This window comes from Blennius ocellaris (genome assembly GCF_963422515.1).
Source record: "Blennius ocellaris genome assembly, chromosome: 4".
Classification (NCBI taxonomy): Eukaryota; Metazoa; Chordata; class Actinopteri; order Blenniiformes; family Blenniidae; genus Blennius; species Blennius ocellaris.
In genome coordinates, this window is record NC_137653.1 from 6,516,800 (window position 1) to 6,535,872 (window position 19,073).

Here is a 19,073-nt window from a genome sequence, read left to right on the forward strand (position 1 = left end):
AGAAATACACAGTGTGTCATGTTCAAATCACTTTCATACAAAAGATGGCTCATATGTGTATAAACACTTAAGATATCCTCCAGTCACACCTATACCAACAGTAACATTTCCAATTTTCTGAATATTTCAGTGGACACCCAACAAAGACTCTTAAGTCTTACTAATTATTTTCCTGTTAATCAATGGGAAGTCGTTAATGCTATTCTCGTGAATGAAAATGCTCATTGTCGTACATAACCAGAGATACAGTAAACCTGTGTTCAAATTGTCTTTACATATTACCAAACACTCAGATCTGTTATTCATGAGGAAATTGCCCTTCCATACAACGCCTGCACATCATTTCCCATTCACTTGCTCTCATCTTACAAAAAAAAAAAAGTTTGCTGGCATCAACTGTTGGATTTTTAGCTTTGACCGGTGGTATCATGACCTTGTTCATAAAATATCTCTACAGAGCTGTAATATAACCACGGAAGTTATTCAAAATTTGCAGTTGAAGTATTGTCCACTTCAGAACATTTTGATGAATGACATTATAAACCTCTCCGGGAGAGCATGATGGATATTGACAGTTTGGACGTGTTGACTCACAGGACAGTCATGCATCAGCCGTGTGGTGATGCCAGTGGAGTCAATTAACTTTGTGACTGGGAGATGGGAGCAAACCTTCGGTGGTGTTGGTGAGGAGTTGCAGTTGCTTCTTTTTCCTCCGCGTGATACATTAAAAGTCGGGGTTTAAATACCGACTTGCCACCCTGAACATCAAGCTGAATAATTCATCAGCTTGTAGAGGATGATTAACAATGCTATCATGTCTTTGATGGGGAACAGGGAGCGCAGCAGAGATCCAAACAAACACAACACTTTAAAACTGTCAGACACAACTACTATCTGCCATTTCCCAGGATTCTACTGGGTTTATATAGGAGAGACTTCAAAAAGGTGCCCCCCCCCCCCTTCAAACATCTAGACTGAAAAAGGCTGGAGATTTTTGAGGCCCCATATTAGCAAGCTTTGTGTTGGCTTGACATGTCTAAATCCAGATTATGGATGGCTTGACCTTTTAAATCGTTCCATGGTGTGTGCAAAAAATAAATCATGCTGTGGCTAAAACCACCATGTTGCAATTATATGCAACCCAAATCCTGCAGGAACCAGTTGTTTTTATTTTTTTGGTTTGTTTGTTTTTTTAGTTAAAACATGCTGCAATGTTGTTGCAACAAGTGATTGAAATGATAAAACTAGCATTTATCATTTGGATATTTCAGTTTTCAGAATGCGAGTTGTGCTGCTTTCAGTTCAGATTTCTTTGTACGTGAAGACTCGACAGCTTTTACCGACACCTGAATGCATCTGTACGTATTCTGTAACACATTTTTGAGTCACTAATTAGTTTTAAGCAAATGTTTTTGAACTGTCGGATGGGATAAACAATTGCACTCCACAGCAATGTGGTCGTCAGTAATAGTTACAATAAATACATTTTGACTTAAATTACATCACAAGCACTTTCAAATAGATGACAATTTCAAGTGAAAGGTGCCAATGAAGACAATCACAATTAAAGCAAATTATCAGAATTCACGTTTAATGTTGGGTGTAATGGCTATGTAACAAAAAGACTCTTTAGACATGCTTTACAGAATGTACAGGTAAACAAAGTCCAAAACACAACTGAAAAAAAGAAAAGATGCAAAAACTTCCAACAATACAAAAACAAAAAGCAGCATTTGAATATTGCCAGAGCAGTTACTGCTGAACTTTGGTATAAAGTCATTAAGGACGTTTCAGAGAATAAAAAAAAAGAAAAAAAAAGAAAAGCACATTATCATATTTTGTTTGTTGATGATATTGAACACCAAATCGATGAATGCCCCTCGGACATGTCGCTCCTTGAAGATGAATTATAACGCCCAAGTTTTCGTTTAGATTTGCGTACTGCTCGATAGAGGCATGAAATTGACTTTGGCCAACAGTGAGAGGATAATAAGACACAGCGGGAGTGTGCTATCAGAGAATCGAGGAGTGTGTTCACGCAGGAGTGTTGAGGCTTTAGCTTCAGGTCTGGAAACAACAGCAGCTGGACGTCACATCTGGAGTTGGTCTCCTCCTCAGATGGATTTGCCTGGAATGTGCTGATTTGGTGATCAAAAGGCAAAGTACTACGGTTCAAACACAGAAACAAGTCAGGAGAGAAAGAAATAAAACAAACCTGCTCTCAACACAAAGGAAGTGCAGGTCAGTGGCTACTGCTTCATTTTGCCATGTTAAACCGATAAAACACAGCATCAAGCTCATCACATGCCTGCAAAGTAGATTACCTTTCGAGCATTATTGATTTTTTTTTTTTTTTAACCGTGTCTGTACCCTTGAACACTCTGTACCATTACGACATGCCGAATCCTTCAGCAGTTGAGGAAACGTGCCAGCAATAATTATCACAGTGTAGCGAGCAGAAAACCAAATAAAAACGGCATAAAAGGCAACCTGTGTGACATCCCATCCACAAAAACAATACACAATTTCAAAAACAATTACATCGAAGTAATTCAGATTCATGATGGTGAAAAAACCGTTTTGAGTGACAATGTTGAATTGACTGCATGGTCATTACAGTGCAGGCAGTGTGACGTGCCGCTGAAATGTTGAAATCAAAGTTTCTACGCATTGCGGGGTGAGAAGAAATGTTACAGCCACGTTTCAACGACCATGCAGTTGGATGAACCTCTTCACAACCGTCACAATTAACCTTGATAATAATATGAATGAGTTGCAGCCTGAGATGTGCGTAATGCATTCATTTTAAGTGGGTTTAACCTCGATGCTTGATGGCTAAGTGCAATGTTTTTCAATACGCTGAGCAAATGAAGGCGTCATTATCAAAGCCAATTAGATCCGAGCAGCAAAGAGTAATGAGATTTTTTTTTTTTCTTACTTCTATGAGATAAAGCCAGATGAAACGGGACGTCAAACTGACAGCTGACATTTAAGCTGGCACACAATGCATGGTCAATGGAAGCTGTAAACTAATGAGATTACCGACTGGCTTTGAAATGACTGCAGCTTCATATGGCTGAAACCGGGAATTTAATACACAACTATTACTATAAACACATACATAAAATAATACATTCTCATTCTTCACAGTCCCAAGCAAAAAAAAAAAAAAAAACCTTGGTTTAATCAGGATTGTTAACTTTCTGAGGAAAAAGTTGATAAAATTCTGTTGATGTGAATCAGCATGTACACTGCATTATAACCTTTGCCACCATTAAATTAAGTGCCTGTACCATACGTTAAAAAAGGAAAACATATCAGTGCATACGGAATAATAGTCATTTCACTACCTGATGAAGGCTACCGAGAATGGCGAGCTTCAAGGGGGAGAAATAAAAAAACCAGCAAAACTGTGATTGTCTCATGTGCAAACAAAATGTTGTAGTCCTCTCCCGGCGCGGCTCTTCATCACGAAGACATAAAATCATGGAAATAACAACTTTGTTTGATATAGGACAAAAAACATCGGTTAAGGGTAATACAGGATATATTCATATATATATATATTCATAATATACACCACGACTGGTGTCACGGTCTCTGGGACTTGCATAACAGGATACCATAGCATATTTCTGAGTCAGTCAGGATGGCTGTGGAATGTGGGAGGTATGTTTGACGGTCTTTCCAATTCTCTTTCACCAAAAAACTGCTGGTTACGAAAGCGCACCTGTCTCCGACTTACCATCTCATTGGGAGGCGTGTATCATTTCTCCTGAAGTCATGTAGGCTACTCCGAAACGGGAGCTCCGAACCAGGCGGAGCTGTCAACCGAGCACAATTCAGCTCCCCGGCAGCGGGGGTGGAGGAGAGAGCTCGTGAAGACTCGACCGTGTCTTGTTGTTCTCCCGTGGCAGCGTCTGACATGGCTCTTTAAAGCATACATTCATAGTTTTCTCCTGCACAGGAACCAAGTGGTGTGGAGGACGTGGGAGGAAAGGGGGTGGAGCTGTCAAGGAGGAGGTCACTTTAATCACGGGTTCGTTTCTCTGCTCCGACGCGGTGGGGAAACGTTAGCGCGTCCTCTTGAGTGAAAGGGGAATGTAAACATACAAGAGAGCATCTTTGGCAGATTCTGAGGAGTCTCTTTGGAGGTAGCGGGTAAAGGGCGGAGGGTGAAAGGGTGGGGACGTGGAGGGTGCAGCGACAAAGAGTCAAGAGGCCAAACGTGGCCGGAGTGAGAGGATCTATGTGGGAGCCGGATGCTCCGGAGTGTTAGTCCTGTTCGAGGCACTTCTGTGTTCCTGGGTGCGGGGGCTGGGTAAACAGTCCGCCTCTGTTTCGCTCTGGTCTATTGCCCTGTCAGCAGCAGACTTCAGAGGTGTCCTGTGTACAGTCAGTGGAAGCTGAGACGTTCCCGAATGCTGTTTTGAAGACGGATCTTCGCCTTCTCTCCAGAACGACCTTCTGAGGGAATCTGCACACATCAGAAAGAAACAATTAAAGAGCTGTTATGACTTCCTGAGCAAAATCGCTAAATGTTACTGCGTTTCTCATTCAGTACCAGAGTTTGTGGCGTTTCACCGTCTCATATCTTTGAATGTCTTGAGGATTCTAAAAATAAACTTTGCGCCTTTCAAAATGGTGATTTATCGTCCGTCGAACAAAAGACTCATAAGTACTTTGTAGAAAATCATTGCAGTATCATGCGATCTCTTAAGTAGAAAGTGTTTTGTTTGTGTTGGCCTTTTCTACGTCTTTTCCCCTCTCTGATGAGAGCAGAGTGCGTTTACTGTGGTGAGCGAGTGCTCCGATAACCTCTCTGTCAAGCCTCTATACATCTAAAAAGAAAACGTCTGCTGGATCAATAACTCCAATAAATGTAACCTCATTGGGTTGCCAGTTCAGTTGAAAATCCCTCATCTGCAAGAAGAGTGAATCGATGACCTCAGTATTCACACTGTACACCGCCAGGAGGCTCCTGAACTGCTGACATCAACACTTGCATCGCATCCATACAGTCACAGCACAATAATTGGACCCTTATGGAAAAGTCATGTCAGTGGCATTTCAATGAGTCCCAGTGAGACATACATATAAATCTATCTATATTTATTTAGAATTACTCTTGTGGTATATATATATGGGAGCTTGTGTGTCCTATTTTTTACCTCATAAAAATGGCAGCTGCCTCAAACGCCAAGGCTGTTGAAGGTTTGCATAGTTATCAAATATATGTTCAAATATATGAGCAAAAACAGAAGTTTGGGATTTGTACTAACAAGTAGAACTCATTAAAAAACTCACGCTTGTTTTAATTGTGTTTTTGTTTTTTTACAGAGAGGAAGTATTCCAAAACAGTGGCCGGAATGAACAGCAACTGCCATTAGAAGATACATACATGGCTGTAACCATGGAAACCAGTCGATCAGCTGGTTATACCTCAACCACACTGTATCCACCTTATCTTTACTTTCCCACGTATGTCAATAAACATGTGACAACAAATTAGTCGACAAAGATACCGCCAACACTTAGAATGATGAGAAAGACAAGAAAGACACATGATCTACTTGCACCACCTTTGAAATGTACCAAACAATATCATAATTGATCAAATTGAACATTGATCGCTTCAGTTGGTGCCAGATGACACTTCACTTCTTGACTGAAGATGTTACCATTTGGATTCAGGGGGTAAATGTTTCTTTAAGTCTTACCGTTAGTGTAGTGCTCTGGGGGAGCGTGGCTGCTCAGCCTTTTGTCGTGCGAGCTGAGAAAGTTCGAAGAGTCTTGGTTGCTAATGAGGCTCTCCAGTGCTGCACCCCCATGGTGGGCTTGCTCGTTTAAGCCCTCCTTGACTCTGGGCAGACTTCTTTCCAGCGGATCATCGTCACCCAGGTAGTTGTACGGGCAGTATTCTCGCGTACGAGAGTAGATGTTTGCATTGTCGTAACAGTCGGAGCAGATGACCAGCGAGCCTGGACCGCCTGTTAAGAGAAAAATCATCGCCTTAGAAATGCCTCACTTGAGTCTTGTAACTCTTTTCCACATACAGGCTGCTTTTAAAGTTGAAGCCAGTGTGATATGACTGATTGGGAAAAGTCTCTGAAACTCCTGATTACTCACCACCAACTACCACCACATGAAACAAGACCAAGCCAGACATATGTTACAGAATGTAGATAAAATCTATTTTAATCCCATTCTGACTTAAAAATATTCTCCAATTTAATATCTTTAGACTGAACACAGTGGGAAACTAACAGACAAAACACAAAAGCTATATTTGTTTAATGAAAAAAGCATAAAATTATAATCCTTCAGAGCCGTCGGCACTTTAATGTGGACACTGCAACATTTCTAACAGGCAAGCTGAGATATGGCAAAAAAAAAAACCCAAAACAAAACAAAAACAAAGTGACGTAGTGTTGATGACACTAACCTGTGGAGACTCCAGTGAGTCCCTCACGAGGCTCCCCGGGGTGGAAGCTGCTACGGCCAGTGAACAGAGAACCAACCCTGCAGTGCAGCATGCCATTCCCTTCAGTTTCCACCTCGCTGCCCGTGTCTCCATAACACACACCTGGGACAAACAGAATAATTAGTCACCGTCTCATTTCAGCTGGGATCTGGTCCAGAACAAGAGGGAGAAAATGGAACCTGATGGGCATGGAAATGTCTCAAATCATTCAATACCGAGAAGCCCATTTGAGAGACCCCATTTTATTCAAAGACACTGAAAACCTGATATTTTTGTTTCTTTTCATCTCGACGGTGAGTCATAGGAGAGATGGGAGAAGAGGGAGAATGGATCCTTGTGAGTGGGATTTCATGGAGACTTGTAATCCTTGAGATGTCAAAAATCACAAGGTTTGCTTCCTTTTGATCATAATTCTGACATTCACCAACCTATTAGATTGGTTTATGTGAAAATGAAGTCAATGATCATCGGATACGAATTAGACTGGGGATGAGCTTCGAAGTCAACCTTATTTATCAGACTGCAAACTAAGAAAAGAGCAATTCTTGAACACTCTTTACATTTTGTTAAACCATAAGATTACATCCACCATTGTCTTATTCTTGCATGCACAATGAGAGGGAAACTATAACAACTTCTAATGTCATTTGCATAGTGCAAAATGTAGAGTTTATAGACGAAAGGTGCAGAAAGGGAAAGTACTCATGCAAGGTAAGCATACCATAAGGGTCAAATACTTCGTTTGCAGTGTAAAACGTAGTAGAATTTATCGGATGTAAAAGGTAGCATCACCCACCATCTGTGCCTTTGTGGATGTAACCGTTGGAGAGCGGAGGCATGAGCTGCTGGTGGCTGCCGGCCTCAGAGTTACTGTAGCCTTCCTGAGGCTCTGACAAAGTACCCTGAGAGGACAGGTAGCTGGGGATATCTGCTGGCAAATTCATCTCATCTGTGACAGAAACAGTTCAGAGGTCATTGCCAATAAGTATATCTAAAGGGTTCCCCCATCAGCCACCTAAGATGGGTAAAGCTCTGAACAGATTGTGCCGTGATACCGTGACCGACCTGTGTTGGTGATGCTGTAATCCTCGCTCTTCCTGCGCATGTGGTAGATGACGATGACCCAAACCAGTGAGGTTCCCACCACGCAGCACACCACCACAATCACGACGATGCCAACGGTTGTCCAGCCGTCATGGATGTACCCTGCGCCCGTGTCGCAGTTGGGTGACGGGGAGACGCTCAGGTAGATGTGGCCACGTTCGGTACCCAGAGTATTAGACATGATGCACGTGTATTTCCCTGCATCGGCTGGACCAGCGTCCACTATGATGAGAAGTTGGTTGGCTGCAGCGAAGAAGTGGCGCTCCGTTAGGACCAAAGGTCCGTCGTCTTTGGTCCAGTTGAGACGTGGAGCTGGGCTGCCTCCAGCGATGCACTGCAGAACAGCCGTTTCACCGTGGGCCACTGTTCGGTCTTCCAGCATCCTCATAAAAGATGGAGTTTCTGCAAAAGAGGAGCATTTATTGATTTTTGATTTGTTGTTTAATCCCAGCAGCATCTGGATGGGTGTGTGAGGTCAAATCTGTCTGCTTTAAAATATCTTCCTTTCAGTATTTATGGAGAACGTTTACTCACAAGCCTTTTCCTTTTGGCAGACTATTGATTTTATACCATAACACGGCATAACTTAATTCTCACAAGCACATTCATTAACAAGATTAATTAAAGACTTGTGGCAGAGACGCTCCCTACAGAATTATTTAAATATCCTACAAGGCCACGATGAAGCAAGATTTGTTTTTTTGCACATCATTAGTTATAAAGTGGCAGGACACCAAGCAGTGTAATCAGTACAAGACAGAGTGGCCAATTTGGGTAGAGGGGCTTAGCTGAACTGCCATGTAAAGAAATTAAAAAAAAACTCCACTATAATAAACTTGAACGGAAGTGCAGGTATGTGACTCACCCAGGACTGTTAGAGTAGCATTTGCAGACAGGCTTCCAGCTGCGTTTTGAGCTGTGCAGCTGTACACCCCCATGTCTTCAGTCTTCACCTTAGCGATGAAAAAGATGTCGTCGTCTGGCATCACGTGCATCCTGCGCTCTCGGGCAGCAGGGAAGTCGGTGCCGCCGTCCTTTTGCCAAGCAATCTGTGGTGACGGATGGCCTTCAGCAGCACACTCCAACCTGGCCATTGTCCCGGTCCTGATGGTCAGATCCATGGGGGTTTTCAGGAAGGAAGGCAGCTCTGGAAAACAGAAGAGAAACATACGGGTTATTACGATGGGATAAATATATGCGAAAAATATCACATAACTTTTTGCTCATTTGGATTTTTAATTTAAAAAAACAAAACAAGATATTATTACCATTCACAGTAAGCTTGGCCCTGTTGGAGTAGTTGGAGCCAAAGTGATTGGAGACCACGCACTGATAACGGCCCTCATCGGTGAAGTTGACATTGAGGAGGTGGAGCACGGTGGTATAAATAAGCTCGCCTTCCTGATAGCGGGCGTAGTTTTGGACTTCTGCATCGTACAGCACCTCCCCGTCCTTTCGCCACGCCGTAGTCATCGGTGAATCGCTGCTGCTGGACGCAATGCAGCTCAGAGTCACATTGTTCCCCCGCAGTGCCACCGACGTCTCGGGGTGAGTTGTGATCTGGGGCTTGGGGAAATCATCTAAGCGGGACAGTTTCAAATTCAGTATATTTTGAGGTAGAATCTTCCTACAGACTACTCAACAGAAGCACGACCAATCACCAATTTAAATCAACTTTAAAGAGGGAACTTTTTAGCTATTTTCAACCGTTCTCTCTCTCTCACTCTCAGCCTTTTTTTGTTTTTTTTTACAGACCTAAATTGTTCCAGACAGGGAACAACTATGAAAGAGAACTGACCGCAAACAAACTCCTCTGGGCTGATGGACAGCACGCTGCGACCAAGTAGATTGGCAGGATGAGCACACACAGCAGAAACAGACTGCAGGAACTGACTGTCCGTCAACCAGGGACCGAGCCACTGCATGTGACAGTCACACAGCAGACTGCTCGTGTTCAGGACACTGAAAACAAACACATGGACAAAAAAAAAATCCATTAGTTTTAATTAGCAAATGTACTCAAATCTATCCGAGCTGAAGAGAATTAAATTAAAAATGAACCTTTGAGAGATATTAAAAAAACACAAGGCAAAATAACACAAAGGGTAAATGTGTTGAACCGTTAGAGGGCAGCTAATGCCGAGGTGCACCTGAGGAAGTGACTAACAGAGCCATGCAGTAAAAGCAGCTTTGATTTTAACGACCAAGTATAATTCAAGGAGGACTCTGGCGGCTCTTACAATATTTACAATGTGTGGTATATCTCTCAAATAAAGCCTTGGTCCTCTGAACCCAATAAGAGTTGTTATTGGTAAACCATTAAATGTTAATAACTCCTTTAGTCAAATAAACATTAGATATGTTTGGTCGAGAGCAATAAAAAAAAACAAAAGAAAAGAAAATAGGCAAGAACAATGAAAACAATAAAATTCACAATTCTTGAGGGAGTTCTAATTAATTAAACACATTTTAATGGCAGTACAGTATCCAAAACAAGAACTAAAAAAAGTTCAATGTTCCAATGTTCGATGTTAGCTCAGGAGTGAATATCAATAGGCCACAAGATAAAAATGTCTTTAGTGCATTAAACCTAAATCAGATACAAGGAAAAATCAAGGTTATGGAAAAGTCCACTTTTTCAGTGAGCATGTGGTTTTCTTCTTTTATATTGTGAACATGTTCATTCCTCCCAGGATAACCTTAGATATTAACGACTTTCAGACAAAAAACAAGTCAAGTACCTAAGTATTGAATAGCATTAAAAGGTAAAATACTTGCTTATAATATCTGCAATCACTATTGAGATAGTGTGCAGAGTGTATAGAGGATTGTAGGTGCACAATGTTCTTGATAAGAGTAGATACTGTGACAATTATTGGCCCAAGTGGTTGCTTCCTCTAACCGTTAGATTAAGATAAAACAGAAAAGCTTCACAAGGTTATTTTTGAGGTGACCACAGTCGTCATAATATTTGTGTTGGAAGGAGGATGTGATGATTTTCTATTACTAAAGTTTTTGTTCACATGATCCCTGTAAAGTAATGACTTATTGAATTCATACACTTGTTAAGTATTGGTATGCTGGAAAAGGAGAGAAACATTCTCAGTGTAAAAATAAAAGCACAAAAAAATGAACTGTTTTAAAATAGAAGCATCCTACTGTTACCCTATAAATTAGGACAACATTCTTACAAATCAAATTTGTATTTTTTATTGAAGATTCATACAAATGAGAGTATGACATTACTTTTTTTCTGTTTTACATTTGGAATCTGGACCAATTTGGTACATTGTGATTTTTTTTTTCCTTCTTCCCAAAAACATCATTTGAAAAAAAAAAGAGAAATTGCGTTTTTTCTGCTGGGGGAAAAAACTGCTATTTTTTGGGCCACGCAATCTCTACAGTCACAGCCTCAAAATGTTGGCTTTCAAGGAAACGCGATTTCACACGCAATAAGGGGGATGGATTGTAATCCTATATGACTATGGCCATTGTTAAGATCTACTCTTCAGCTCTGGGTTTCAGTGTTGCATGTGCTGAAAGAACAAATTATTTAAATTGTCATTAAATGGTTAAAAAAAATTTTTAACTCCGCAAGATCATCTCGCGGGCCAGATTAGACGCTATAGCAGGATGACTTCAGCACGTTTGATACATTTATTTTCATATAACTGTATATAGGCAGTCGGACTAAGATGGATTAATCAAAAGCTCAAAAAGGCAAGACATGTTACATTTCTGCTTATTGTCGTCAAAAGACGCATCTGTTGTGAAGTGTCTGTGGCTACAAAAGCATTGCTGAATCTGAACACTTTGCTCGTCCATCTAAAAATTAAAAAAGTATGGCTTTACTGAAATGGAAGCGAGAACTGAGCTATGTCTAAACCTCTGTAGCAATAAAGACACAATGGTATTGTTGAATAAGCTGCTTTCTACGCATTGCCGTGGGAGTGAGAAGATGCATTTTCTGTTTACTTACAATACTTTTAATGTCATATGTGACAATGACTCGGGGTGTATTGACATGATGCCATTCTTGCTGAGGTCCCTGCAGATGAGAGAAATATTGTTTAGATACACCTGCGATGGGATTTGATTAAAAAGGAAACCTATTTCACAGGCATAATAAGGAAACAATCGTAACACAGTGGTAATATATGCTCCCTCCCCACTATCTTTAATCAGTCAACAATAACACTGGATCCCATAGAGACAAAAATATGGCCGTGTGGAGAGAACGAGTTGCGTTTTGGTTTTACTCACAGGTGCTCCAGCTCCTCCAGGCCATCGAAGGCTTTCTTAGTGATTGATTTTATTTTGTTCTGCTGGAGGATTCTGAAAAATAAAAACATCAAAAATGATGCTGAGTAAGACGGTATTGGCTACAAAACCTGCTCCTGGGTCACATTTTACTGCACACTGGAAGCTCTGTCAGCATCTTTCACTAAATTAAAACATCTGACCCAGCTTTCAATGTGAGAGAACATGAACAACAAATGCACAGTCCAATGAAGCCTACATCAGATAAACTGGTCTACTGAGCCACTTAACATCAGACTAGGAACGTTTTTCACTGTTAACACACAATTGAGACAACAGCCCTGACGGACAAGCACAAACTTTATTTGTCTAACTGCATGACAGTTCAAAAATAAATGTTAAACACAACATGTGTCCATCTACTTCTTTACACAATGAGGATCCTCACAGTGTATTCAGCTTCTTCATCCCATCAAAAACACCAATAGAATCTTCAATGGCCCAGGAGATTTCATTATTGCGGATATCTCTGAAAAACAAAGACATTATCATTAGATACTGAACAGGCACCATCCATCCTGTGGAGCTCAACACTTCTCTGGCAAAGATCACAAAGACAGCACATTGTGCACTCGAGAATGGCCTTGTTTAGAAGACCAACAATCTGAGACAGTATACTTGTATATAGTGGAGATGACCAGACAATTGGCTCGGTTTAGCAAAACTCAAGAGAGAAAGCTCAGAGGGGCCTTGTGTTTACAGGATGGGTCACGGGCTCTTTTGTTTCCCCATCCCCATGCCCGGCCACCTCTGAAAAGAGTCCGACACCCTCCAATTCCCCTTGCCTATTAGAGCTTCCAGGATGAATTTGACATCCCAAACATGACCCCTTGCTCTTCCCAGCTAAGCCACTATGACAGAGCTCCATGCAGCAAATAATGAGTTCATAAACTCCCTTAACACTTTGAACCTCACAGATCAATGTTTGGTGAAAAAGACTTACTTTCTTCATAAGGCTGACAGTCTAACTTTGACCTTTCAAAAGCTTTTACAGGGTTCGAACCATAACTGATTAAGCAACATTATTTTCCTTTTCATCAAGTATCACAATAACTTCAAAGTGATGGGTAGAACATGAATACCATGTTGTAAGTCTGCACAGCATTGGATTTTTTTTAGATATAAAAAGATAGACAATTCCTGATCTGCAAAGGAAAAAAATAACTGACACAAAACATTTTAAACTCCAGATTCCAGCTTTACGGACTAGCTTTTCCTCAACACAGGACAGGGACTGACATGAACTTATTAGATAGAAGAAAACAAGAATATAAGATTTCCAAGTCCTATTAGGGGTTGGCAGGACTGATATCAAGCAATTTACAATGCAACTATTAACATGTGCTTAAGGAGTTTCTTACACCTACAAGCTATGTATAGTGAAATGAGAGTGATCAACAAGGCCACAAAATAAGACAATGAACACGACAAAGAATGGGCTGAGTTAGAGGTTAAAATTAAAATTAAAAAGGCCCTTTATATCGTAATACGTTCCCATAGATTCAGGTATGACGAAGAGAGATGTGATGTGTGAAATCTGAATAAACACTTAAGACGGCCCAGAGAAGGTATGGAGAATATATGCTAGAGACAAACGCCAGAGCCTCAAGAACAAAGTACAATCACACTTCCGTTTGCAAAAGTTGCGCCATACGACAAGACCTCAAACCGACACAAAAAAAATCCAGCTGACTCCATAACAAACGGGAGCCAAACTATACAGTTAATTTAGAGTGGTTTCAGAAAATGATAAACATACTTGACAGGAAGGTTTTTAATTATATAATAATACTTGAATGGTTTCCAAAAATCCTTACAGAATAGGCCTAATTTTATATTGCTTTCGTTGTCGATCATGTTAACCTGCTAGGTTCACAAGATTGTCACTGTTTGCACTTTGCTACAATCCTTTTTTTGTCTCCTGCCAAGAATCACAAGCTTTTATATACACTAAAGTATTATTTGGAACATATATAATTCTATTTGGTATGGCTGTATTTTGCATTTGGGAAGACAATTGACTTATTCACTGTCTGTTCCATGTACGCTTTAAGAAGACTCATGACAGCATTTATATATCTATTGTAATTGCAGGTCATTTGTGAAATGTTTCTACAACACAAAATGAAAAGTAATGATGGCATGTCGTCTTGATCATTTAATATCTCTTTAAGAAAAAAATAAAAAATCAGTTCAGGAAGTGTAAGTGCATGGTACTTATAAGGCTTTTCACCAGGCGGTCAACATACATTCCCTCTTTTTTCTTCAGTGGGTAAGCATATCTGTGATATAGATTTTTCATGCTTAAAGTCATTTACAGCCAACCCACAGGAGATTCTGAGACAGGAAGTAACAATAAAAAAAATAAATAAAAAAATGGAAGTAACTATTCAAAAGACATGAAATGAAATGACCTACAACTAAACAAGATGACTCAAAAAAATAAAGACTAAATATTCATGTTTTCTACCCTTTGTGTCGAACCAACTAGGAAAACCTGGCGCCAAAGTTATATTAAAAATGAAGCAAACACAAACTATTGAAGTCAGAAGCACAGATCCCAGAACGAGCAAAGACTTGGTATCCATTTTGCATGCGGCACTACAATACACTTGTTTGATGAAAAAGAGAATGCTTTTTTTTTTTTTTTTTTTAGACAGAGAGGCGTTGCACTTACAGTGAGCGCAGACTTGCCAGGCCACTGAACACTCCCTCTCCCAAATGGCTGATGGAGTTTTCTCCCACGTTTAAACTTTCCAGGAGACCTAATCCTACGAAAGCAGTTTCCTCCAGTCGAGTCAGATGATTGTAGGACAAGTCTCTGCAGAAAAAAAACAACAGCGAATATTTCTAGCTTCAATACAAGTTTATGATACCATTGAAACTTCCCGCTCAAAGGAGATTTCTTGAGAAGAGACTACTTTCAAAGACATGGCAGATTTATACAGTGCATCCACTGCAGGCGAGATATCACTGAATCAGCTCTGCGTATATTGCAGAAAGATATCAGTACCTCCTCAGAACACACACGGAGTGAGTTTTCAGAGCCTGAGGCCGATGAAAGAAGCCAGGGTTTCTTTGCTACAAGGGGATTTTAGCTACGAAGCAAACAGACTCACAGTTCCTCCAGTTTTTGGCAAAACTCCCAGGCGTCTGGTCGGATGATGCCAACAGCATTCTGGCTGACCCGCAGGATACGCAGCATGCGCAGGCCATACAGCCAACCTTTGTTAACCTCGGTTAAGTTGTTGTGCTCCAGCTCTCTGAGACAAAAAAAAAAAAAAATGGAGGAAAAAAAAGCGGTACAACAACTTTGGAATTCAGACAAATTTGTTTTGATGATCATGACTGATAATCAACAAAAACAAAAGTAGAGATTCCGTAAGACAAGATATTTGGACAGAATGAAACATTTCAATGTGTGGGTAGTCTTTCTACATCTCCTTTCAATACAATAATTTGTACTGTATCACAACCACTGATAAACACGGCACTAATTGTGATCAAGGCACTTACAGTTCTTCAATATTGTTTAGTCCAAAAAAGGCTCCATCCATGAGTTTTGTGATGCCGTTCCTTTGCATCTTCAGTGACTTCAATGAATCCATCCCTTTGAATGTCAGGCTGTCCACTATCTTTATCCTGTTACGCTTCAGCTCACTGGAACAAGAAAACATGGTTTTGTTTTGTTTTTTGTATTAAAAACAGCAGGGACATTTGGATTAGTCTTCACAAGAGAAATATAAAAACATTATAGGAAAAAATCAAAGCTGAACTTCAGCTTGTACTGAAAGCACGTCTTGTGATACTTACAGGAACTGAAGCTGTGGAAGTTTGAAGACTTTGGTTGGCAGCACAGCTAATCTGTTCCTGTTCAGCCTCAGTACCAGCAGGGAGCTGGAGATGTTTTCAAAGCAGCCGGGCTCAAGGATGCTGATCCTGTTGTTACTCAGATTTCTATTAATAAACAAACAAGCAGAAATATAAAAATATTAGCAGCATATATATATATATATATATATATATATATATATATATATGTTCTCATACCATTAGCTGAGAAAATAAGTAAATCTATCCACATTTGAAGCTTGACTGATGGATTTTACTGTCTATATAGCACACCCATGTAAAGCAGCTTGTTTGAATAGGAAGTGGTGACTTACAGATATTTCAGCTGCATGGATGGAAAGGATCCAACTTTGAGCTCGGAGATGGAGTTGGATGTGAGGTCCAAGGCCTCCAGGGAAACATACGGTTGAAGCTGATGCATTGACAGCTCAGAGATGCGATTGTGGACTCTGAGTCAGACCAAACACAATGATACATTAGTTTTCACAATGACACTATTGACTACAATAATCTCCTTTATTGCCTGTGGCTCACTAAAATCTTATCATGACTCACCACACTGATTAAAAATACATGATCTGTAATTGTGCTAGGCCAATGTTTTGCTATCAGTTTATGTGCAAAAGAAAACAGATGAAGTCCAAAAAAGCTTTCTAATTCAATATCTTTTAATATTTCAGAAATGTCTGTCATGTCCACATCTTTTTACTTTTTAAGAATAGTTTAAGACTCCATTTGTTATTTGAAATAAAATTAAACAACACAAAATGTAATGTGGAGTCTATTTCAAGTGAACTTGGAGAGCCAATCAGGACCAATTGTGCTTGTACTGAAATTGTCTGATTTTAATGTTAAGAGCAGTCTATCTAAAAGCAGAAATCCAATCATTTGAGGAGAATGTAAAATATTGTGTACTTACAATGAAAGTGAAGTGATGTTTGAAGAAACGTCTCCCAGGAAAGGAAGAACAGACAGCTCATTGTGGTTCAGGGCACTGAAATTTAATTAGACATAACTCAGTAAGAACAAAGCTTATTCTCCTTTTTACAAAAATATAGACAAAATATACTCAGGGTTGCAATGAATTTGCTGGTATATTTGATGTACATAACTCAACTTATCAAAAACAAGACCAGCAACAACAAAGCTCCTAAAGACAATATCTCTATCCATTAGGAAGAAAACCAAACAGGATAATCACTGGTAAGATAAGATTAACAATAGTCTACATTTATATATCACTTGTCATTCAAAAAGCACAGTCCAAATTGTTTCAGAAAAATATACAAATATTAACAGAGGCTCAGGTATCGACAAAACTGAACCATACTCTAGTAATAGAGTAGTAAATAAGCTATATAATTAAAAATGAGATGTAATTTAGGAAGTAAAACTAAAATATGAGCAATCGAAATGTTTTGGTACACAATAGCTCAAACTTTATATGCCAATAAACCATTTTCGTACGTGTTACTAAATATATATTTTTAATTGCAAATAAATAACAAATACATATAACAGACAGCGTTCCACCGACTCGAATATGTTATCAAATCAGTTTTTTTGTATTTTCAAAATAAATGTGCAAGTTGGTGAAGTTTTCATGGATGATTTGTTTATGCACTTTAATTTAGTCTCCAGCGGGACATAACCCTGGCGTTTTAATTTGCGTTGAAATCAACATCAGTGGCATATTGACCACCGTCCACCTCTGTCCGACATTACCAGTAGTGAAAACCTTTTCAGAGGATCAAATGATTTAAAGGACCTTTCTTGTGTTGTTATGGTGCACACCTTGAATCAGTGCAACGGGAACTTAAGCACATCTGCGCATTTCCAGCGGTGTACTTACACTTGGCTTATCCCATCCGGGGGATCCGGGGGAGCGATGGAAAGCCGTCTCCTGTTGCAGTCCATGATATAAACCTCATCCTGTCCCCGGGCACAGGAACAAGCAGCAGGACAGGACTCCCCGGCCCAGGCACCCGAACTGAGCAGCATGAAGACCACGGCCGAGGGAATGGGCCAACCCTCCGCCATTTTGAATGTCTTCCCACTGAGAGGCAGCTACGTGGCTAGCTAACTCGCTTCACTGGCACGTTACCTGGTTAAGTTACGAGACCACCAAACTTCCCCCGCTGTGTCTCATTACTCGAGCGAGCACAAGATTCGGGTTTGTATCGTCATGATTCCGTGTGGAACGAGAAACACAGTTTTCTCCGAGTTGCGTGAGGCATCCCAGCGGAGATTTTCCTCCTCTTCTTCCAACAGCTTGGAATTTCTTCCGCTCCAGTCAGACAACCCTCCCGGAGGCAGCAGCTGGGCTAGCTCGCCGCTTCACAACAGCACGAGATTTGTTCAGTGCCGCGTGTGGCTGGCTTTTCGATCCGTGGTAACTTTTTGAACGTTCCCGTTACTCAAACGATCCGTGTTTGGTTTTAATTTAAATACATTTCCCCGTCCGTCTTTCCCTAAAGAACAACAAAGCGCCGTGAGTTGATGTCACAGGATACCTTGAATCCCGCCTCTTTCCAGCATGTTTACAGGGATCCCATTGGTCAATGCACATACCTGTCAAACATTTATGGCGTTCTGATTGGATCCCAGTCCAAACGTCTTTTCCGAACGGACACCACTGAGCGCAAGAAAAGTTTTTTGCAATAACAAAAGTTATTTCAAGAGAGATAGATAGATAGATAGATAGATAGATAGATAGATAGATAGATAGATAGATAGATAGATAGATAGATAGATAGATAGACAGATAGATAGATAGATAGATAGATAGATAGATGGATGGATGGATGAATAGATAGATAGATAGCAATTAATTCACTTTAGTTTTGTTGTGTTGGTGGGCTTTTCCATAGAACAGTCTTCAACTTCAGTGCATTCCTTCAAGGCTGATGATCAAGCTACAGCCTAAAGCACGTCTGGTGTTATAATCATGTATATGTGTATTGTTGATTGATTGATCACACTTCCTAAACAGATTCTGTGTCCGGGGATCTTTATTTTATCTTTATTTATTTTGTTTTAATAAACCATTTACTTAAATTCTTCACTTGTATTGAGATTATTTAGAAAACATTCAACACAATCAACCTAATGTTAAATGAATAAGTAAATAATTCAACTCGGAACAATATCATAAGGAGTAAATCTGATTTGTCTTAGAATCTATAACATCTGATTTCTAGTTGACTTGAATCTTGACAGCAGCAATTTGATACTTTGTTTACTCGAACAATATGAAACTGAAAATTAAAAGTTAAGTTTATCTTGAAATCTGTGTTGAAAATGTAAGATCAAG

At 40.1% G+C, this 19,073-nt stretch overlaps 1 protein-coding gene across 1 annotated transcript; it reads right to left on the reverse strand.

The window, feature by feature from the left end:
* Window positions 1–1,583: 1,583 nt before the first annotated feature.
* lrig2 (leucine-rich repeats and immunoglobulin-like domains 2) lies at window positions 1,584–18,197 on the reverse strand. The gene is made up of 18 exons (XM_080494458.1): window positions 17,613–18,197; window positions 16,680–16,754; window positions 16,075–16,209; window positions 15,722–15,865; window positions 15,425–15,568; window positions 15,028–15,171; window positions 14,586–14,729; window positions 12,297–12,377; window positions 11,852–11,923; window positions 11,568–11,636; window positions 9,387–9,550; window positions 8,857–9,168; window positions 8,454–8,735; window positions 7,550–7,990; window positions 7,281–7,433; window positions 6,446–6,586; window positions 5,721–5,990; window positions 1,584–4,477 (listed from the first exon to the last, which is right to left on the reverse strand). Exons 1-18 carry the CDS (start codon window positions 17,798–17,800, stop codon window positions 4,248–4,250), a joined length of 3,189 nt encoding a protein of 1,062 aa, XP_080350584.1. The 5' UTR covers window positions 17,801–18,197; the 3' UTR covers window positions 1,584–4,247.
* Window positions 18,198–19,073: the final 876 nt, after the last annotated feature.